This window comes from Haliotis rubra, unplaced genomic scaffold, assembly GCF_003918875.1.
Source record: "Haliotis rubra isolate DU_JTF1 unplaced genomic scaffold, ASM391887v1 Scf283, whole genome shotgun sequence".
In the NCBI taxonomy this organism is placed as follows: Eukaryota; Metazoa; Mollusca; class Gastropoda; order Lepetellida; family Haliotidae; genus Haliotis; species Haliotis rubra.
Window position 1 is genome coordinate 900,727 of NW_025766925.1, and position 19,898 is coordinate 920,624.

Consider the following 19,898-nt stretch of genomic DNA (forward strand, 5'->3'; position numbering starts at 1 on the left):
CACAATTACCAGTGACACAGAACATCTTCTATGAGTACATTTGTTAACTTGGCCCCACAATGCAATTGTGGAATGTTTCTTGTCATGTGATTAAATGGAAGCAAATTAATATGAAAAGTTACATATATAACATACTTGTTTCTGCATGGGGGTATGGATAATTACACACTGAGCAGGCCTACTTGACGATCATCTACAGAGTTTGGTGTTGTATTTTTAAGTTCATAACATATATGTCAGGTGTAAACAATAAGGTGTAGCATCCCATCAGTTAGCCCTGTGTGTGGGTTTTCAGTTCGCAGTATCACTTATTGCAGATTTGATTTTTAGCTCATCTCCAGTCAAACATAAGATTACTCATAAATACGGCACGTAGTGTGTAGTAATATCAAGCATCCTCATGCTGTAAGTATAATGGTTCCTGCTGAAACTATTCTTTATTACACTTCACATTATGGTAGAGCTGACTTTATTTCACAGTTCAAGGATTCACTGCTCACATCTCAGAATATGATTCATATAAAACTGTAGCTCAAACAATTGGCATAATTAGATCCGGCTAATATATGGTAACTCTGTATCAGTATGGGTAGTTATATCAAGGAAGTTATGGAAATATTGACATGATTCGGCCCCTTGACACTAGTGCAGTTGTTACATTATATTCTTGTTTACAAAGTGATGTGGCTTCATATCATTACATCATTAGAATTACTGAAGATAAAGGCAGCTTGAGGGTCACAGATTCAATCAACAGGTCAGCACTGTGTCTTGTTTTCTTGTCAGCCAAGGGTTAGTACTTCCTGCCATGCTATAACCCATAACAGATTGCACTTGGTAGGGCTTTTGCTACCTTGTAGCTGTTGAATGTTTTCCTTATCCTGACTCATGCTTATTTGCTTGTCTTCTTCTTCTTTTTGCGAACACAGTGGAACACTTGTATCTCCCAATTGAAGTTCCCTTCAATGTAAAATCACTAATTAGTACTCACCACGAAGTTATCTTTCCCTCAAGTAGCTGAACGAGGGGCCACCTCCCACCATGTGCCTCACTCTCCTTCTTCGCCCAGTGAGCTGGACGGAGAGCTCTGTGTCTCCCTACACACTATATCCTTTATTTATATTTAGTTTGGTACCTCTTATATTCATCTATAGAGGTGTAACTAGTATCCTTATTCAACATGCATTGATAATTATTCGTGTTTCTGCTGCTTTATTCACGGTTCGCCGTGGTTTGCTCAGCAGTTTTGCGCTAATGAAAATCTGCACTGTTTGTAAATTACGCTACTCTGCTGCCGATCCGCATTTAATATGCCCTAGTTGCATAACTCCATGCTCTATTGTTTCACGCTGCAAATTATGTATTAATTTGTCTAATTCTGCCTTTGATAAATATTTATATTCCGCCTTGAGACGGGCGGCAGATAGATCTCGAAACAATCTTCAGTCATGGCTAATAGATCAGAGTCAGATATACCCTGTCAACTGTTGGCGGATCTACCTCTACCGCCTGGTGTTCCGCCTGAGTTACCTTCGGGATAAGCGGGGACGCAGTCCGCTATATCCAAGAAGTTTACCTGCATCCCAGGACATTCCATCATCACAGTCTAAGACTAGAAGAGCTTCCACGCCGTCTCAACGACATTCAACCCCCAGGTCTACAGCTTCATTAAAAGGGAAATCCACTAAGGCTACTAAAAACTTTGCTTCTGACATTCTACCTGTTTCAGAATTGTGTTTATATGATGATGACATTCCGATTATCATTCCAGATGTACGCCATAAGAAGCTTACCAGTATCGCTACCGCCACTTCAGCGCAGATCAACACGCAACCAGAGATGCCTACGCTGACGCTTGAGATTATAACTGAGGGTCCCGCCACTATCACAGAGAGGACACCTCAACGCCAGCGCAGACCGCCCCAGACGCACCTGGTTAACCAAATCATGATGTTGATGGAAGACCGACACGGGTTTACAGAGGCTCAGAGAGCCGGGCCCCAGAGCCCAACCCATAATAAGTCATACAGGGCCCCAGAGCCCGCTTTGACTTTCGCAGAGGGCCCTAGAGCCCACAAACGCTTCCACGAAGGGCAACCCAGCCCGTAGCGAAGCCTGCGCAAGAACGCCCCAGGTCGCTTCCACGAAGGATCCAGAGCCTCACCAGTTTAAGGGCTTCATGAGGAGGAGGAGTGCTTCACCGAGCTCACACCCTGTAGAACACAGAGGTCGCTCAAGCAAGCAGGCTCCCATATAATGATTCGACTCTGACTCGATACCTTCCGAAGGCCTTCAATGGAAGGTTAAGTGGCTCCAAGTCATCTTCACCCAGAAGATCTAGAAGGGATTCATCGAGAGCTTCACGGCCACCAGCTGCTCGCCGAGGAAGTCTCCTCCAAGGTCTCCCTATACTAGCCACACTGGCCAGTCCGCTCACCACAATCTTCTCGCCGATCTTCTTACAGATCTAGGACTCCACCTCACTCTATTATATGTGATCCTACGCCAGAAGAGGAAGAAGGTATCGTATTCTCAGATGCAGAAATTAGATACTGGATGGTGAATGGATTAGAACTTGCTTCCCCGCCTAAGAACAGAACTCAGCTCATACTTATTTGATGAAGGAAGATGATGGACACTATCACCTTACCTCCTATTGACCCGATAGCAGCGGTTCCAGCTAATCTGGATACAGCCTTTACCAAATCTACTTAAATTTCAATCAACACATTTCCCGGTTTTCAACGCCAAGAAATTTGCAGGTCACAATATGGACTCCTTTTTCAAGGCCCAAGAGATTGATGACAACTTTAAGTTAATCAGTGATGCCAAGTCCAGAAATTACAGAATAGACGATCGCAAATTAGCCCAGTTGGATACCATTTCTAGGAGAATGTTTTTTGGATTGAATAGATCTAGAACTGTCAATGAAACTCTCATCACCAAGTTCAAAGATTCTACAGAGGAGGAAGATAGAATGATCTACTCGGCTCTACTCATGCAGAAAAGAGACCATCAGTTCCTTACAGATCACTTGTCAGCGCTTACTGAAGCTACTACCATGGCTCGTCGTCAGGGTCTACTAGCCTCCTGCAATTGGGATAATCAATTTACGGAATCACTCTACGCTGCCCCATGGTCATCGCCCTTACTATTTGGTGGTAACATAGACAAGGTCTCCAAAGAGGTGTCTAAGGACTCTAGAGAGGTGCTTATGATCAAGTCCATGGATAACTTAGCTTAACGCCATTAAGCAATCATCCTTGAGATACTCTGGCAAGTCTAAATTCTCTGGACTACAGAAAGCACGGGACAAGAAATTGGCTACAGCAAAAGGTCCCAGGGAATCTTTTCGTCGCCCATACAGCAATTTCAGAGGAGGATCAGCAAGAGGCAGATCATCCAGAGGTTCCCGCGGATTTAGACGATGAAATTCAGGTTCGGAACGACTGGAGTCTTCCACCCCCAGCCGTTCCAGTACAACCTTCTCAAGTGGGTGGACGCCTTCAGCTGCACTGGGAAAACTGGGGACTACTACAAGATCCTTATGTATCCAACATCCTACAGCACGGATATCAAATACAACTCAAGGCCACACCTCCGTTAACAGTCATCCCTCCAAGGTTCGACTTTCAACCGGCACAACTACCTATGTTAAGAGAAACAGTAGCTACTCTGCTAAGCAAACAGGCCTTAGAAGTTCTGGATCAGCTAAACATCGCACTCAGGTTTCTACTCCCCAGTTTTCCTAGTGCCCAAGAAAAATTCCAAGGAAAAGTTTCGCCTCATATACAACATGAGCATCTTCAACAAAGACTATCTAAGCAAACCGCCAGCTGCCAGATGATACACTTACCGCAACTTCGCACTTAATTCGTCCCCAAAGATTACATGGCCAGCATAGATTTGCAAGATGCATATCTACACATTCGATTCATCCCAATTCAAGGAAATATCTAAGATTTATCCTAGACGGGAAACACTACCAATGGAAAGTACTTCCTTCGAATCTCATCGCCCCTTGGGTATTCACAAGAGTGACGAAGCCTATTGTCGATACCTACATCGCCAAGGTCTTCGTGAGCGATTTTACCTAGACGACGGGATACAAGTGGATCCAGATCCACAGCGCCTCAGACTACAGCTGAACTTTATAATCAAGTTACTAACACAACTAGGATGGTTAGTAAATCTACTCAAGTCGGACCTAGAACCAACGCAAGATCTGCAATTTCTAGGTATACGCATTTCTAACAGCCCAGAATCGTGATAGTAGTCCCGAGGACAGATGGATCAAGATCCAACAGTTAATCCCACAAGCCTTACTCTCTCCGCTACCACTACGACAGTGGCAGATCCTATTGGGACTACTCACATCAGCCCAAGACTTGACAGTCAGAGGCAGGCTTCAATTACGCCCCGCTACAAGTCCTCATCAATGCGCATCTCGAGGACCCTCTACCGCTCAGTCTACCAGATCACGCCAAACCTCATCTACTCTGGTGGACCAAGAGATTGAATGTTTTATGAGGGCGCCTCCTTATTAGAGCCGAATCGAAACACATCTCTACGTAGACGCCGCCACTACAAGGTTGGGGAGCCCACTCGCCTACAAGACAGCGCCAGGCCTATGGAGCAATCAAGAGAGCAAATGTCACATAAATCTGCTAGAGATGCAAGCAGTCATAAACGCCATAAGTCACTGGAGCAACCTACTACAGAACGCTTCAGTTGATGATTCACACAGACAATTCGACAGTGGCGCTTTTATGTGAACAAACAAGGCTCAACAAGGTCACCGAACCCTACTGTCCCTATGTTTCGATTATTCGATCTAATCGACAATCTAAACATACATGTCAGAGCTTGCCACATTCCAGGAGCAAAGAATGTATTAGCAGACGCTCTCTCTCGGCCACACCTACCGTCGCCGACAGAATGGATGCTCCACACAGAGATATTCACTCAAATAATCATGGAAATAGGATCTCCACTAGTAGACCTATTCGCCACTCGATTCAACAAACAACTGACAACCTTCGTATCGCCAGTTCCAGACCCACTAGCATGGGCAACGGACGACTAAGCATATCGTGGAGGGACTCAACGCGACGCTTTCCCGCCACCAGCGCTAATCCCATTAAGTCTTACGGAAAATCAGTCAAACGCAGAGCCTCCATCTGATTTTGGTCGCACTCTACTGGCCAGCTGTAGAACGTGGTTTCCAAATCTTATTCAAGAAATCGGACAACCAATTCTACAACTTCCAGAACGCCAATCTATTGATACATCCGCGACACCAAACAAGTGCACGGAAAACCAGAAGTATTCCAACTTCACGCATGGATTGTATCAAGGCATGTCTGAATAAGAGAGGTTATTCAGCCAGAGCGCAAAAGCAGTCACGCTTTGCACTGCGAACTCAACTCAAGAACTTATAATGATGACAAATGGCACAGTTTTGTCAATTATGCTGCAAAGAAAGGATTTACAGCCAGATATGCTACTCATCCTCAAGTGGCGGACTACTTATGTTATCTACGACAAACTAAGAATCTAAAAGGCTCAACTTTGTCCACTTATCTTGCAGCATTAAGCTCTGTCATAACTATGAGAACGGGGCCAAGTTAACAAAGACCCCAGAGTTACTCGCTTTGCTACGAAAGCATTCCGATTGAGGATCACAAGCGGAAGTTTCACGCTCCAGCTTGGGATCTAAATATAGTGCTCCAACACCTCACAAGTGAGGCTTATGAACCGTTAGAATCTACATCGCTTTGAATCACTGACCCAGAAAACTTTGTTCCTGTTAGCGTTAGCTACGGCTGCCAGGATGTCGGAGATTCACGCTTTGGATTACTTAGAGAACACGCTTTGATGATATTCATAACATCGCACATCTGGGACTACGCTGGGATTTTATAGCTAAGAACCAATTGCCAGGTCAACCAGACAGATTATTCCACGTCCCAGCTCTCTCATCCATTCTTGGACCTCATGATACGATGGATCTATCACTATGCCCAGTAAGAGCACTGAAAATATATCTCCACCGATCCAAACAGAGGAGAGGAAAATTCAAGAGATTATTTATCCCTCTATCTACAGCTACGCAGACGGAAGTCTCAATGCACTACTATCTCAATTTGGATCAGAACTGTCATACTACGTGCCTACAAGGCTGCAGGACTCGACCCTCCAAGAGCATCTAATCCTCATGAAATTAGAGCGCTAGCATCAACACTTGCTCTACACGGCAACTGCTCTTTGAATACCATAATGGAGGGTTGTTTCTGGAGATCCGATATGGTGTTTGCCAACCACTATCTGAGAGATATTACCACCAAGGACGCCTCAGGTATCCACCATTTCGGGTCCCATGGTCCTCGCCAACAGTTGACAGTTCTCGAGAAGATAAGTCAATCTTACAGATTTATACTTATCTGATATCAGTACTAAATAGCTACATGCTATATATATATTTTGCTTAAGTTCAATCTATTATCTTAAGCTCAGTACTATGGTTATTATATCATACAATATATTAGCTAACAACTCTAGAAGTTTTGCTATTATATTTAGCTTAAGTTTCATCATATCTTAAGCTCAGTAATATGGTCACATTTTATATATATATTAGCTAACAAACTCTACGGAGTTTTTGCTATTATATAGCTTAAGTTAAATTATATCTTAAGCACAGTACTATACTCATATAGCTTAAGTTTATGCATATCTTAAGCTTAGTACTTTGGTTACTTCATAAAAGTATATTAACTATAAACTCAAGGAGTTTATGCTATCACATTAACAACTTAAGTCTACTAGTCTTAAGCTTTGTACTAATGTTGTATATACTTTATCATAATAAGTATATTGTAATAGTTATATTGTAATAACCCATATATGGCAGCTGATAAGTTAGCAGCAGGAATTCATCAGTTCAGTGCCTTTATGAAGTTCCCATAGGGTTATTACAGTCATTACAATTCAAATCACTAATTATCCAAATCCAAAGTATTATATATTCCCACCTCCATAGCCGTCGGATTCTACAAGCAAATAAGCATGAGTCAGGATAAGGAAAAATATGTAATTTTCTGAGTAAAATTGATATTTTATACTTATCCTGACTCATGAGGTAAGCCCTCCCGTCCTCCCCACATAACACTTTGGATTTCCCTGTAAATTCAAGTGTTGGGCTCGCTACAAAAGGAGAGAGTGAGGCACATGGTGGGAGGTGGCGCCCTCGCTCCCGCTCAATTGGGGCCATGTGTTCCAGGGGAAAGATAACTCGTGGTGAGTACTAATTAGTGATTTTACATTGAAGGGAACTTCAATTGGGAGATACAAGTGTTCCACTGTGTTCGCAAAGAAGAAGAAGACAAGCAAATAAGCATGAGTCAGGATAAGTATAAAATATCAATTTTACTCAGAAAATTACATTTTAGAAGTTAACCCAGAAATGTATACACAAAAGGATTCAGTATGTACCCAATAAATAACACAGAAATGTTATAAAATTAATAATTGTATTATATAATTAAATAGGGTTACAAAACAATGCAAATTACTGGCCACAATGTATTGTGAGATGAGAGAAGCATGCTCTGGGCCACTTATTTATTCTAAACACCTTCCAGAAAGTTCCATACCATGTTGGATTAATCTGTAGCCTTTCACAAAAATTTCAGATAATACATGACTCCAAAAGCATGAAAATATCGAATCTTCCTCATCACTGCTTAAATTACATACAAATACATTCCTGTCAACTAAATATTGTTTAGATTATTGTTAGGAACAGCTACTGAATCATAACAGAATCAGTGGTATACAGTTACAATATTAGACCTTGTGGTTGAACTTTTGCAATGACCACTATTGTTTTAAATGAATAATTTGATAAAGAGTATTTTTCAGCAAAAAAGTATTTAGGGATCTTGGCACCCTATTTTAAAACATTCAAGAATGAATGAATCACATGTAGTTTAGACAGGTATACAAATGTGTAATTTCATGTCAAGTTTTATTGTTTACCTTCGCCAGTCTTACACTTGTTTCCTTCTGTTTCAGGTATTAAGTATTTTAATCGTTGCACACAACACAATGTTATTGTTAGTTGGGATCAAAGCACTACCTATTGGGGCCAAGGTAAGACTCGATTGTTCCAGTATCCTCTGATTGTTTTCATTACAAAGTTGAAATACAAAAGAAGTGTAGGATTGGGATAGTGTCATGAAATGAACATTGTATGTGTGTCTGTCATGTCAGTGGTACATATTTTAAGAAAGGTGTACACCAGTGTACACATCATGGCTGTCAGTTTCACCTTGACATTCAAAACTAAGGGTCCGGGGACAGGCTGTGATTAATTGTGTGGGTTGTCACAGGAAATATGATGGCCATGTGAAGTACTGAATCGTATATCATATTGTAGGCAGGGACACAAACTAGCATTTACACTCAAGCCCAAAGCAGATTTTTAACAAAAATATAGATATTGGAAGTAGTGGTAGATTTTAAAGTCGTTCAGTCTTGCAGATGTTCTAGTTTAATTTCTGTCTCTGATGAGATAACTATTTATGATAATAATTGATAATTATTCACATACAAGACATTTATGTACCTTGTCAAGGGTTGGGGTAAATAGCATTATGTACCCCATGCTTGATTTATGACTGAACAAGAGGATGGGTTGTCATAAAGTTTGCTCTGGGTGATAACCAGACCATCTCCTGTAACCATGGTAACCTGGCTGATGGCGTGTCATGGTGCCAATGTGAGTTGGAGTGGTGCTCCTACTGCCAGTCACAGGTTTCACAAACTGCAATGATGTAATTCTGATATGTCGACCACAACCCCATTTATTCACAGCCTAATCTTTTCCATTTCAGGATACCGTGCTTGGATTGGCATCTCTCTCAACATTTGGAACGATTGGAGCCTTTTTAGAAATTGTTTTTATTTTGTATCCTTGCCTTGAAACATGTTCATCACATTTTGTGATATTCATCAAATGCTTCCTACTAGTTTCTACATTATCATATCTCTGTTTATTTATGCAAATGTATATTCCTCAACATAGACCAATGATTGGTCTCCAATAATGAATAATGCACTGAGAAATACCTCCAGTCTGCATGATTGCCAAGTAGCTCCGAGCCATATCACAATTATATGTTAATGTTACAGTCGAATCTGCAGTATGACAATTGATTTCACGTTCATGGGTTACCATTAGTGCATGCAGTTTCCATGTATATGTGGAAGTCCTGATGTTTCACTAAAAACCTTGGATCAAACATTCTGCATATTTTTCAAGTTGAAAATTTGTTCCTTAACTTGACTCAGATACTTAATGTCTGCATCAGTTGTTGGTTTTTACAGTTTGCCATTTTTTTGTCGACTGCAACCTAAGGTGAAGGACACACCAATGGTGAAGGTCATTGCCAACTGTATCGTCCTCCTTGTTCTCAGCTCAGCTCTTCCCATTTTGTCAAAAACACTTGGTAAGTATCAGGGGTCCTGGGGAACGATCATGCATATTGAATCAATATTTGGAGGTGACAACTTTTATCTCTGGTGGGACAAGATATAGTATCACCTTCACACTTAAAGTTGGTCCCAAGCATTCTGTGCTGGTTGTGACTTGGTTAATCAATGTATCATATTTATCTGGTCAAGATTAAAATATTTATATTCTACCTTATGTATATAGTTGATGATTGCTGAATTCAGAGTTGAACAGCAAACAAACAATCGGGTGACTATTTTTACATTTATCTTGAATGCCACATTGTAATACTATTACTATTCATTGCAGAATGAACTAAACTTGCTTCTGCATGTGAAATGGTAGATGAACAAGACAATGTGTGAAACTAATGGTTTTCAGGTATCACTAACTTTGACTTGATTGGAAGCTTTGGCAGCATGGACTGGCTGGGCAACTTCTACATCATCTTCCTGTACAACGTCATCTTTGCTGTCACCACTGCACTCTGCTTGTTCACAAAGTTTACAGCCACACTTCGCAGGGAAATAATTGCCAGATTGATGGCAGCCTTCAAAGCGGGAGAAACGGACAATTTCTGCGTCATATACCACTCAATTCGCAAATGGAAACTTGAAAGAGGAGTAAGGGAGATAACTCTGTCGAAGATCATCATAAGTGTTGTGTACATTTTGTAAATATTGTTTTAATTTATTCAGCATATCATTCAAGCTCAACATTTGCTTCCGGCCAAAACGATCAACTCTCAAAAAGTCAGATGGACTCTGTAATTTTTATTGTTATTTTGTAATATATTTTTTTCAGAATTGTTTGATGAATTTAGTTTCCAACAGGAAGTGTTGGCTATGTTTTTGTGATCATCTCATACACCGTTTCCCAGGCTAGTTACATTGTTAGCTTAGTAGTTGTTTGCAATGACAATAGTATCATGTATGTCAGCTTCCTGAACCTAGCATGACATTGTCAGTGGTTTTATGATAAAGTGGTACAGCCACATCATCGTCAGTATGTCACAGGTGTCTACACACTATGTTCCTTCCTAACCTGTGTATACTTTTGTCTGTTTTGCAATGGAGTTGTTATTTTTAATTCATTAATCAAGCAGTTGGTGTTTCTAACAGACAAATCAAGCAAATGTCTGCCACTAGTTAATGAGATTCAACGATTGCTCCGACTGATGAGCAATCAGATAACATCTCAAAAATGGCACTATTTCTCATGCAAAATGTGCCACTTTGTGTCATCATGAGGCAGTAGGGTTCACACAAAGATCAGGCACAGAGTAATGCTCCATTTAGAATTCAGCTATAAACAACCTTGCTTCACTGCTGGACTTAATAGATACAATCCTTACTAAACCAGGTGAGGGGTGAATGTAGTGTAAACAGAACCATGAACTACTGACAATGAAATCACCCTGAAAACATGATGGTTAGAAAATAATGGAGTTGCCATGTATACCATTGTCTGTTGCCTATCCAACTTCTAGATGTTGCTCAAAGTCCTGGTAGTTAATTGATGTTACTGTGAGATACTTGCAGTCGTTTAGATGTTTTGTTACTGTACAATGACGGATGGAAACTACGTGTACGAGACCGTACAAGGTTAATCTTACACAGCTAGTGTGTGATAGACTTGACAGTATTAGCAATAGGTTATCTGTGCCAGTAGGCCAGTGTATGCAATAGACTGATGCATGATGGGATGTCGTTGTCGGCATCTGTAATAGACTGATGCATGATGGGATGTCGTCGGCATCTCAAACAGACTGATGCATGATGGGATGTCGTCAGCATCTGTAATAGACTGATGCATGATGGGATGTCGTTGCCAGCCACTCTAATAGACTGATGCATGATGGGATGTCCGTGCCAGTGTATTCAGTAGACAAATGCATGACAGGGTGTCCGTGCCAGTGTATGCAATAGGCTGATGCATGACAGGGTGTCCGTGCCAGTGTATGCAATAGGCTGATGCATGACAGGGTGTCCGTGCCAGTGTATGCAATAGGCTGATGCATGACAGGGTGTCCGTGCCAGTGTATGCAATAGGCTGATGCATGACAGGGTGTCCATGCCAGTGTATGCAATAGGCTGATGCATGACAGGGTGTCCGTGCCAGTGTATGCAATAGGCTGATGCATGCCAGGGTGTCCATGCCAGTGTATGCAATAGGCTGATGCATGACAGGGTGTCCGTGCCAGTGTATGCAATAGGCTGATGCATGCCAGGGTGTCCGTGCCAGTGTATTCAGTGGACGAATGCATAACAATGTGCCCATACTGATGTTTTCTGTAGAAGGGTGTTTGTGTCCATACTGATGTTTTCTGTAGAAGGGTGTTTGTGTCCAGTGTACAGGTCATTGTACTTGTTGGCATGGGATATGGTGTAATATGTATAATGTGAGTTGAATTATGACTCAGGTCACATGGGTTTTGCTGAGTGACAGATCCGTTTGCCAAAATTAATGTTTTTATAGTGATATGCTGGAACCCTTGGAAGTCTTCATGAGGCCAGACCGATGTATTTTCTTGTTTTACTAGCCAGCACTAATAGCTGAATACTTTTTGGGGTTATGATGATAAATAGTCTTCTGTCGTTCGCTTTTTATAAACTTTTTAAACCTTAAAGAAAGTTTTAAATGAGCAAATATGGTATTTATGTTGTTATGCATCCTTCAGTGCAGTATCTTGATCAAGACAATTTGCAACTCAAGTCAGATATGTCTGTCCTTTGAGAGAGTTTAGTTGTTCATGTTACCTCACCAGGACCCTCTACTGGTCTACAGCAGGTAGGGTCAGAGCACAAGTTTCAGCCTGAGTTTTTTCTGTTTGTGTAGTATACATCATGTTCCACTATAAACCAGGAACAGCTTCTGTTTAAATACTCATGCTGAGCAAGATGACAGACTTTTACCATGATATAAGTAATTACCAACATATGAATATTTTTTCAGATATTTGTTTCATTAGAATGTTTTCAGCAGGGATTCAGTTTTAAAATACATGTATGAACAATTTTCATCATTCAGACACAACACAGTTCCAGCACATCAACATGTATTTACTCTTTCAAAATGAAGTACTTATATTTTGTAAATTACTGCAAAGACGATCTAATGGTGAAAGGTCATTTAAGGGTCAAGATATTAATGTTTGTCTTGTTTTCTAACTGATGTGTGATAAATAATCACAACCATTACCTCTGTTGTGCAGCATTAGTTCTCTGGAGAACAGCTGAATGTTAGGATTGAACTGAAGTATAATGTAAGATATGACCACATAGAAGCATAGCCTCATCATCCCCAGTCTGACATCTTTGCCATGGAGTTCACTGCAGATACAAGACTTTCCATCAGTTTAACCAGCAGTAGATATGTTGTACCATTTGGACTAGTGTGACAGGGATATTTGTTGAATTTGGACCATCAACCAAGATATCTGTAGCATTTGGACTAGTGTGACAGGAATATTTGTTGAATTTGGACCATCGACCAAGATATCTGTAGCATTTGGACTAGTGTGACAGGGATATTTGTTGAATTTGGACCATCGACCAAGATATCTGTAGCATTTGGACTAGTGTGACAGGAATATTTGTTGAATTTGGACCATCAACCAAGATATCTGTAGCATTTGGACTAGTGTGACAGGGATATTTGTTGAATTTGGACCATCGACCAAGATATCTGTAGCATTTGGACCATTGATAGAGATATCTGTAGCATTTGGACCATTGACAGAGATATAAACAGCTTTTGGACCATCAACCAAGATATCTGTAGCATTTGGACCATTGACTGAGATATCTGTAGCAATTGGACTATTGACAGATATCAACAGCTTTTGGACCATTGACAAAGACATCTGTAGCATTTGGACCATTGACTGAGATATCTGTAGCATTTGGACCATCAACCAAGATATCTGTAGTATTTGGACCATTGACTGAGATATCTGTAGTATTTGGACCATTGAGGGAGGTATTCTGTTGCTTTTGGAGCTGTGACAGTTGCTACAGGAATATTTTGTTACATGTAGATCAGTGTTTTTTCTTTTGTCTGCGATAACAGTTGTAGCCTGTGTCAGTATTAATTTCTTAGGAACATTTACATTTTGGCCAAAAGCTTGTGATTATACTAGCCTGCACCATGTTCCCCAAAGCAGTCATAGCACTAAGCTGATCATACTAACGTAGACTCAGGATTGCTGGAGCACTGAGATGACTGTGTTTACAAAAAGGGCTTTGTAGAAAAGTATACAGTACCCATAAAACCCTGAAATTCCACTAGCCCTCTGGATGCTGTTATCATTGACACCAAGCTCGCTGTGGTTACATGGTGACTTCTATTCCGTGAAATCAAAAGAGGAACAGGATTTCCTGAGTTGGGTGTTGACAGTTGATTGTGAGTGTAAGTGAGGCACTTTATATATAGCATCACTGAGTGCCTGAATCCCCCCTTTGTATCTCTGGAAATAGTATCTTACCCTTACTCAGCAAACTGTAGCTGCAAAGATGCAATGAGTTTAAATTAAAATGCTTCCTGTTGTGTAACTGTGCTTTTTCTGCACAACAGCTGGCAATACTCAGGCCGACCTTTGACTAGGTTAATAGGTGTGAACCTAAAAGTCAAGATTTCTTCCTGTTAGACGGATCAGCATGAAACCAAATACATTTATTTTTAAACCAAATTTGGACCCGTAAACAGGAACTTTTTTTAGATTTATAAAATAAGTACACATTTCCTTCTTGCACTTATTTTCAAAGACTTTGTCTGTTTTGGAGTACCTTAGTATTATTCTTTTTACCGACAAATGTCCGATATACCTGTATCCCATCCCACCAACTGAGCCCACCCCACCTACTTGGCTCTATGTGTGTATATTCAACTGTCAGTATTCCCATTACACACTGCAGTGTTGTTCCACACGCCATGCTTCACACCTCCCCGGGGATGGACAATTCATCTTCTGTCACTGATGTTTCCATAACCACCTTCCAAGTCATGCTTCATGTAATATTGTGTAAAACATGCGCATTTGCTGCCATTTGTGGCAGTTTCCAGGTTGTTTTGAAAGTTGATTGAACTTGTTCTTATGTGAATTAATTCCATTGCTAGCTGAGTCCTGGAGCTTGCTGTGAAATTTGTGGATTTGTTGAGCCACATTACCCTGTTTTAACAAGGGAAGTTTGCAGTAGTGTTCATCCAGGGGTGGTGTGAAGGATGTGGAACATTGCACAGCTATGTGGTCCTTCCCACAATCAGGTGTATCCTGAGCCTGTACATATGTTTTTGCTACTATGTCTGTTTTTCCTTATAGCCAAAGATACAGTGTGTTTCTGTGATATTTCTGAAAGAAATCCCATGTCACCTTCTCTGTGGGTAACGTGAGTCTTGTGGGTAACGTGAGTCTTGTGGGTAACGTGAGTCTTGTGGGTAACGTGAGTCTTGTGGGTAATGTGAATCTTGTGAGATCGATCCCAGTGAGTTGCTATATGTGTACTGCTTCCACTACCTTGCATATGTGTGTTATAGATTATCTCAGCAAAATGAACTCGATACTCAGACACACATTTTGTTTTCCATGCAGTACGAGAGCATGCTCCTTGAGCCTACAACTGGATGACTGTTACGTCTGTGGATTTACAGATACATGTGTAGGTGTGTGTAAAGTGTAATACTGGAGTCATGGTGTGTTGGTCTGTACAGTGTCATATTGTGTGATGTGTACATGGACGTACAGTATGTTATTGTGTGGTGTGTTAGTTGTAAAGGTGTGTGTGGTAGACATGTTTTGGGGTGTGTACAGTGTCATATTGTGTGATGTGTACATGGACGTACAGTATGTTATTGTGTGGTGTGTTAGTTGTAAAGGTGTGTGTGGTAGACAAATTTCTGGGTGTGTACAGTGTCATATTGTGTGATGTGTACATGGGTGTAGACGACAGTCCTTTCTGCTTTGACAATGCAAATAGACATGTAGTGTTATCATTATTTTCATGTGCAATAGAAAGATGTCTTCTCGGTACCAGCTGCATTTCATGGTCCTATGCATGCCAGAAGTAGATAGTTTCCTTTCCCTATGCCACCAGGTGATGGTGCAGCAGCCTTTTAGTATGGGAAAACATGTGCACAGCTTGTGCTTGTCTAACACTGTTGTAGCGTTATAAGTCACATGGTTGTCTGTCCTCTCACCGTGTCAATACTGACATCACCAGATTGGTTGATGTTTCCTACCTCCTGAAACCTTGCACACATGAGTTGTCTCCCTTGTATCAGTTTGCTCAACAAATGTCCTACTGTACATATACAATGTATATTCCTGCATTACTGTTATCACTATGCAGGTTAAAGGTAGAAATGGAAGCAATGTACTATACCTGGCCATATTGCACCAGTAAGTCATAAACAAATCCAGTATCAGTCCGATACCAGCGGTCTAGTACTAGAGTTGTCTGTTTGGTTTCTTATAAGTATTTTAGCTTGTTATTTGTTACTCCTGCACCTTGAATTCCATATTTGTTTTAAAGATATCTTTGCTAGTGCTATTAGTCTTGTGCGTACAATATTCAACCCAATAAGACTGTAAAAGACACGAGTTTGCTGTCGGAGATAAGCTCAATTCTCACCATGATGCAACGAGTGTGTTGATACATATTACATAGCTGGAACATGTACTGGGTTGAATATTGGTTGATGTTGTTCTAAGTTGATGTAAATTTTACTTTTAAGAAATGTTATTTAATGTCCATATTGAAAAGATGTGCAATGTAGAGAGTACACTATGTAATTAGCTTAGCTTGTTGACAGGACCCCGACTGACATGACCAGCTTATACCCTTGAGATGCCCTTTGGTCAGTTTGTGTCTGTCTGTAGTCTGCCAAGCTTGTAACCCTTGTTCATGCCAGCACAGTGATGGCTTTGACTCATCTGTAGAATGAATACTCAAATTGTTAGAAACAGGCTTTGCTTGATGTTGTCTGTATACTATACAATGTGTTATTACATGTAAAATATTTCATTTTGTTGCCTGGTTGTTTTCAGTGCAGTGTACTTCCTTTTTCCCCATGAAACACTGTCTTCCTAAACTGCTGATTAACCCCAAAAACTTACAAACATTAATCGAAAGCACAAGCAAGAGATCATTCCAAATATGGATCAATGTCTATTTTTCTGATTGCAGGGTTATATTTTTCACAGCTAGGTGGGGACCACTTGTTTTCTTAAACTTGACACACTAATGGCTGTAGACCCTTCTTTTCTAGTCAGTATATGTAAGAGCATGACAGCATATAAACTACAGCATAAAACCTACCTCAAAATAGACTCTTACTCCAAACTGCCCTTTACAACACTTGGCTGTCTCTCCTTGTCTCAATCGAACACCAGGTCATCTCTCCCTATCCACCACTGGGCCAATCTTCTATTAATCCAAACTATCCATTATACAAGTATTATATTTGTTTCACTGTCATTTAATGTCTTCAGATTAGCTTTGGTTTAATGTGAGCCATATGCTTTGTGTATTCAGTGTTTGTATTTACTTCAGCATCGGTTATATGTTAATAGGGAATCTTCACATGCATTATGATGATTATACCAGCATTGTGGACATGACATCACATCCGCACACCAAAATTAGACATTTGCACAAGCAAGCATTATCCATCAATATACATCTGTATTGACAAACAATAGATTCCGTATAACTATCATTCATTACCCGGTAATTAAGATGCTAATTTCATTTTTGCATTTACAATAGGCATTGTTCTTAGATCCATGGCAGAATTTTATTGGTATATATATTTGTGTCTTTAGAGGGTTAAAACCAGCTTGCTTGTATGGGGCTGGAGATTGACCCCGATAACATGCTTGCTTTCCGCAATTACATATTATCTGTATTTTAGATGCTATTATACATTTGCCTTGTCAGCAAACAATGAGGTAGTCGTGGCATGAAGCTGAAGAACATTCTCAGGCAGTGCTGAGTTGTGGGAGGGTGAGCTGAAGAACGTTCTTTGTAGGCTTGGGTTGTGGGAGGGTGAGCTGAAGAATGTTCTTTGTAGGCCTGGGTTGTGGGAGGGTGAGCTGAAGAACGTTCTTTGTAGGCCTGGGTTGTGGGAGGGTGAGCTGAAGAACGTTCTTTGTTGGGTTGGGAGGGTGAGCTGAAGAATGTTCTTTGTAGGCCTGGGTTGTTGGAGGTGAGCTGAAGAATGTTCTTTGTAGGCCTGGGTTGTGGGAGGGTGAGCTGAAGAATGTTCTTTGTAGGCCTGGGTTGTTGGAGGTGAGCTGAAGAATGTTCTTTGTAGGCCTGGGTTGTGGGAGGGTGAGCTGAAGAATGTTCTTTGTAGGCCTGGGTTGTAGGAGGGTGTGCTGAAGAACTTTTTCTTTGTAGGATTGGGTTGTGGGAGGGTGAGCTGAAGAACGTTTTTTGTAGGCCTGGGTTGTGGGAGGGTGAGCTGAAGAATGTTCTTTGTAGGCTTGGGTTTTGGGAGGGTGAGCTGAAGAACGTTCTTTGTGGGATTGGGTTGTGGGGGGTGAGCTGAAGAATGTTCTTTGTAGGCCTGGGTTGTGGGAGGGTGAGCTGAAGAATGTTCTTTGTAGGCCTGGGTTGTAGGAGGGTGAGCTGAAGAATGTTCTTTGTAGGCTTGGGTTTTGGGAGGGTGAGCTGAAGAACGTTCTTTGTAGGATTGGGTTGTGGAGGGTGAGCTGAAGAATGTTCTTTGTAGGCCTGGGTTGTGGGAGGGTGAGCTGAAGAATGTTCTTTGTAGGCCTGGGTTGTTGGAGGGTGATCTGAAGAATGTTCTTTGTAGGCCTGGGTTGTTGGGGGTGAGCTGAAGAATGTTCTTAGTTCCCTGAAATGTGGTATGAGTAGGGTGAGGGAGAGCTGTGAATGTTCTGTGAAGTCTTGGATACCCTTAGGACAGGTCATTATTATTTGTATACACATTTCCCCACAGGAGGTTTTTGAACACAGTTATACTGACTGATGATGGACTCTGATTCGTCAATGACTATGTGTACTATAGCAGCATTAGGTTTTACTGTATGATAACTACTATCTCTGCACTGTAATGTGACCAGGGTTTTCTTCCACAAAGCATTCTACATGGTAAGATGATTGTAGCTTCCATTCTTGATAAACCTTTGAAGTGATCAGGAGCTAACCTCCAGATACACATGCAGTTCTTAAGTAAGATCATTGTTTTACAGTATTCACCCTTTTTAAGACCTCTTGGCACTTAAAACATTAAGTTGGGTGGGTGGTAAATAAAATTGTTATATAACAAGTTTGTATTGTTTCAGAGATTGAACAGTATTGATCATATTTTATATCAACTAGAAAATAGGGGTGTGTAAAATATTTTGTTCTTTCACAGGGTGGTTATCAAGATTACTTACAGACAGGCCTTAAGCTGTCAGGGTTATAAATAGATGTCATTTTGAAGGTTTATTGGTGCAGTGTTACAGTGCAATATTTCTGTTCAGACATGCGCAACACTTGATCCCTCTATCCAGTCAGCTCAGTCAACTTGGCAAAATACAACTAAATAGTAATGGAAATATGTCAGTAGGACTATTTGTATCTGTGTGGAACAGATTGTTTTCAAAGACCTAATATGGATTCAGCAATTTATGTTGTCATAATATGTAATGATGTTTTCCACATTGCCAGACAATTAAAAGAACTGGTCATGTTGAATGTTTTCTTCCCAATTGGACAAGTTGTTAGTGTGAGACTCTACCTGGTTTCTTTAGCCTCATGGGGATACTGATCTCAAGCCGTGGAAGAGTCTTTGAAGAAAATCCTGTGAATATATTAAGTTAAATGTTCTTATTCATGTTTTTCACTTATCTCTTCTGTGTATTTGAACTGATCTGCAATGTTTTGATTATATTTTGCCAGAAAAATATTCTGGTTCTGACAGATGAATACAGCAATGTTCTTCCCGTGTACTGAACCAAAACTGACCAATCATATCGTCTATGTTCAGGCTCCAGCTCAAAACGTTAGAGTGACAGTTTTTTAAGATTTTTTTGAATGATAACTTTATTTTGTGCCAATCTTTCAGTAGGGAGTTCCCTCTATGTGTCAATGTTGAACATCATGATTAGACATTTTGATACTGTTTAATTTCCCTCATCTGATGGAAGACCAGTGTTTGTTCACAAACATATATTTCTTTGACCTGAATAAAGGAAGTGTTTGCTACATTTGATATTTTTTGTTTGTTATAGTCATCACACACAAACCATTCCTCATATCTATAGCAATGAGGTGCACCTTTGGATGTCCCATATATAGTACTGCTCTACAGGGCTGTGCCCATATATAGTACTGCTCTACAGGGTTGTGCCCATATATAGTACTGCTCT

General features: G+C 40.7%; 1 protein-coding gene and 1 long non-coding RNA gene across 2 annotated transcripts in view; both read left to right on the forward strand.

The window, feature by feature from the left end:
- Nucleotides 1–10,806, forward strand: part of LOC124281354 (limb region 1 protein homolog) — a 38,344-nt gene extending 27,538 nt beyond the window's left edge. Inside the window, exons 10-13 of the mRNA XM_046717389.1 lie at nt 7,996–8,154; nt 8,898–8,971; nt 9,355–9,512; nt 9,899–10,806. Coding sequence (XP_046573345.1) covers nt 7,996–8,154; nt 8,898–8,971; nt 9,355–9,512; nt 9,899–10,194 — 687 coding nt within the window. The 3' untranslated portion in view covers nt 10,195–10,806. The remainder of the gene's footprint in view (nt 1–7,995; nt 8,155–8,897; nt 8,972–9,354; nt 9,513–9,898) is intronic.
- Nucleotides 10,807–14,963: 4,157 nt separating this feature from the next.
- On the forward strand, nt 14,964–17,878 carry LOC124281377. Its single transcript, XR_006899915.1, has 3 exons — nt 14,964–15,291; nt 15,392–17,646; nt 17,723–17,878. It is a non-coding gene; the product is annotated as an uncharacterized LOC124281377 (long non-coding RNA).
- The last annotated feature ends 2,020 nt before the right edge of the window (nt 17,879–19,898 follow it).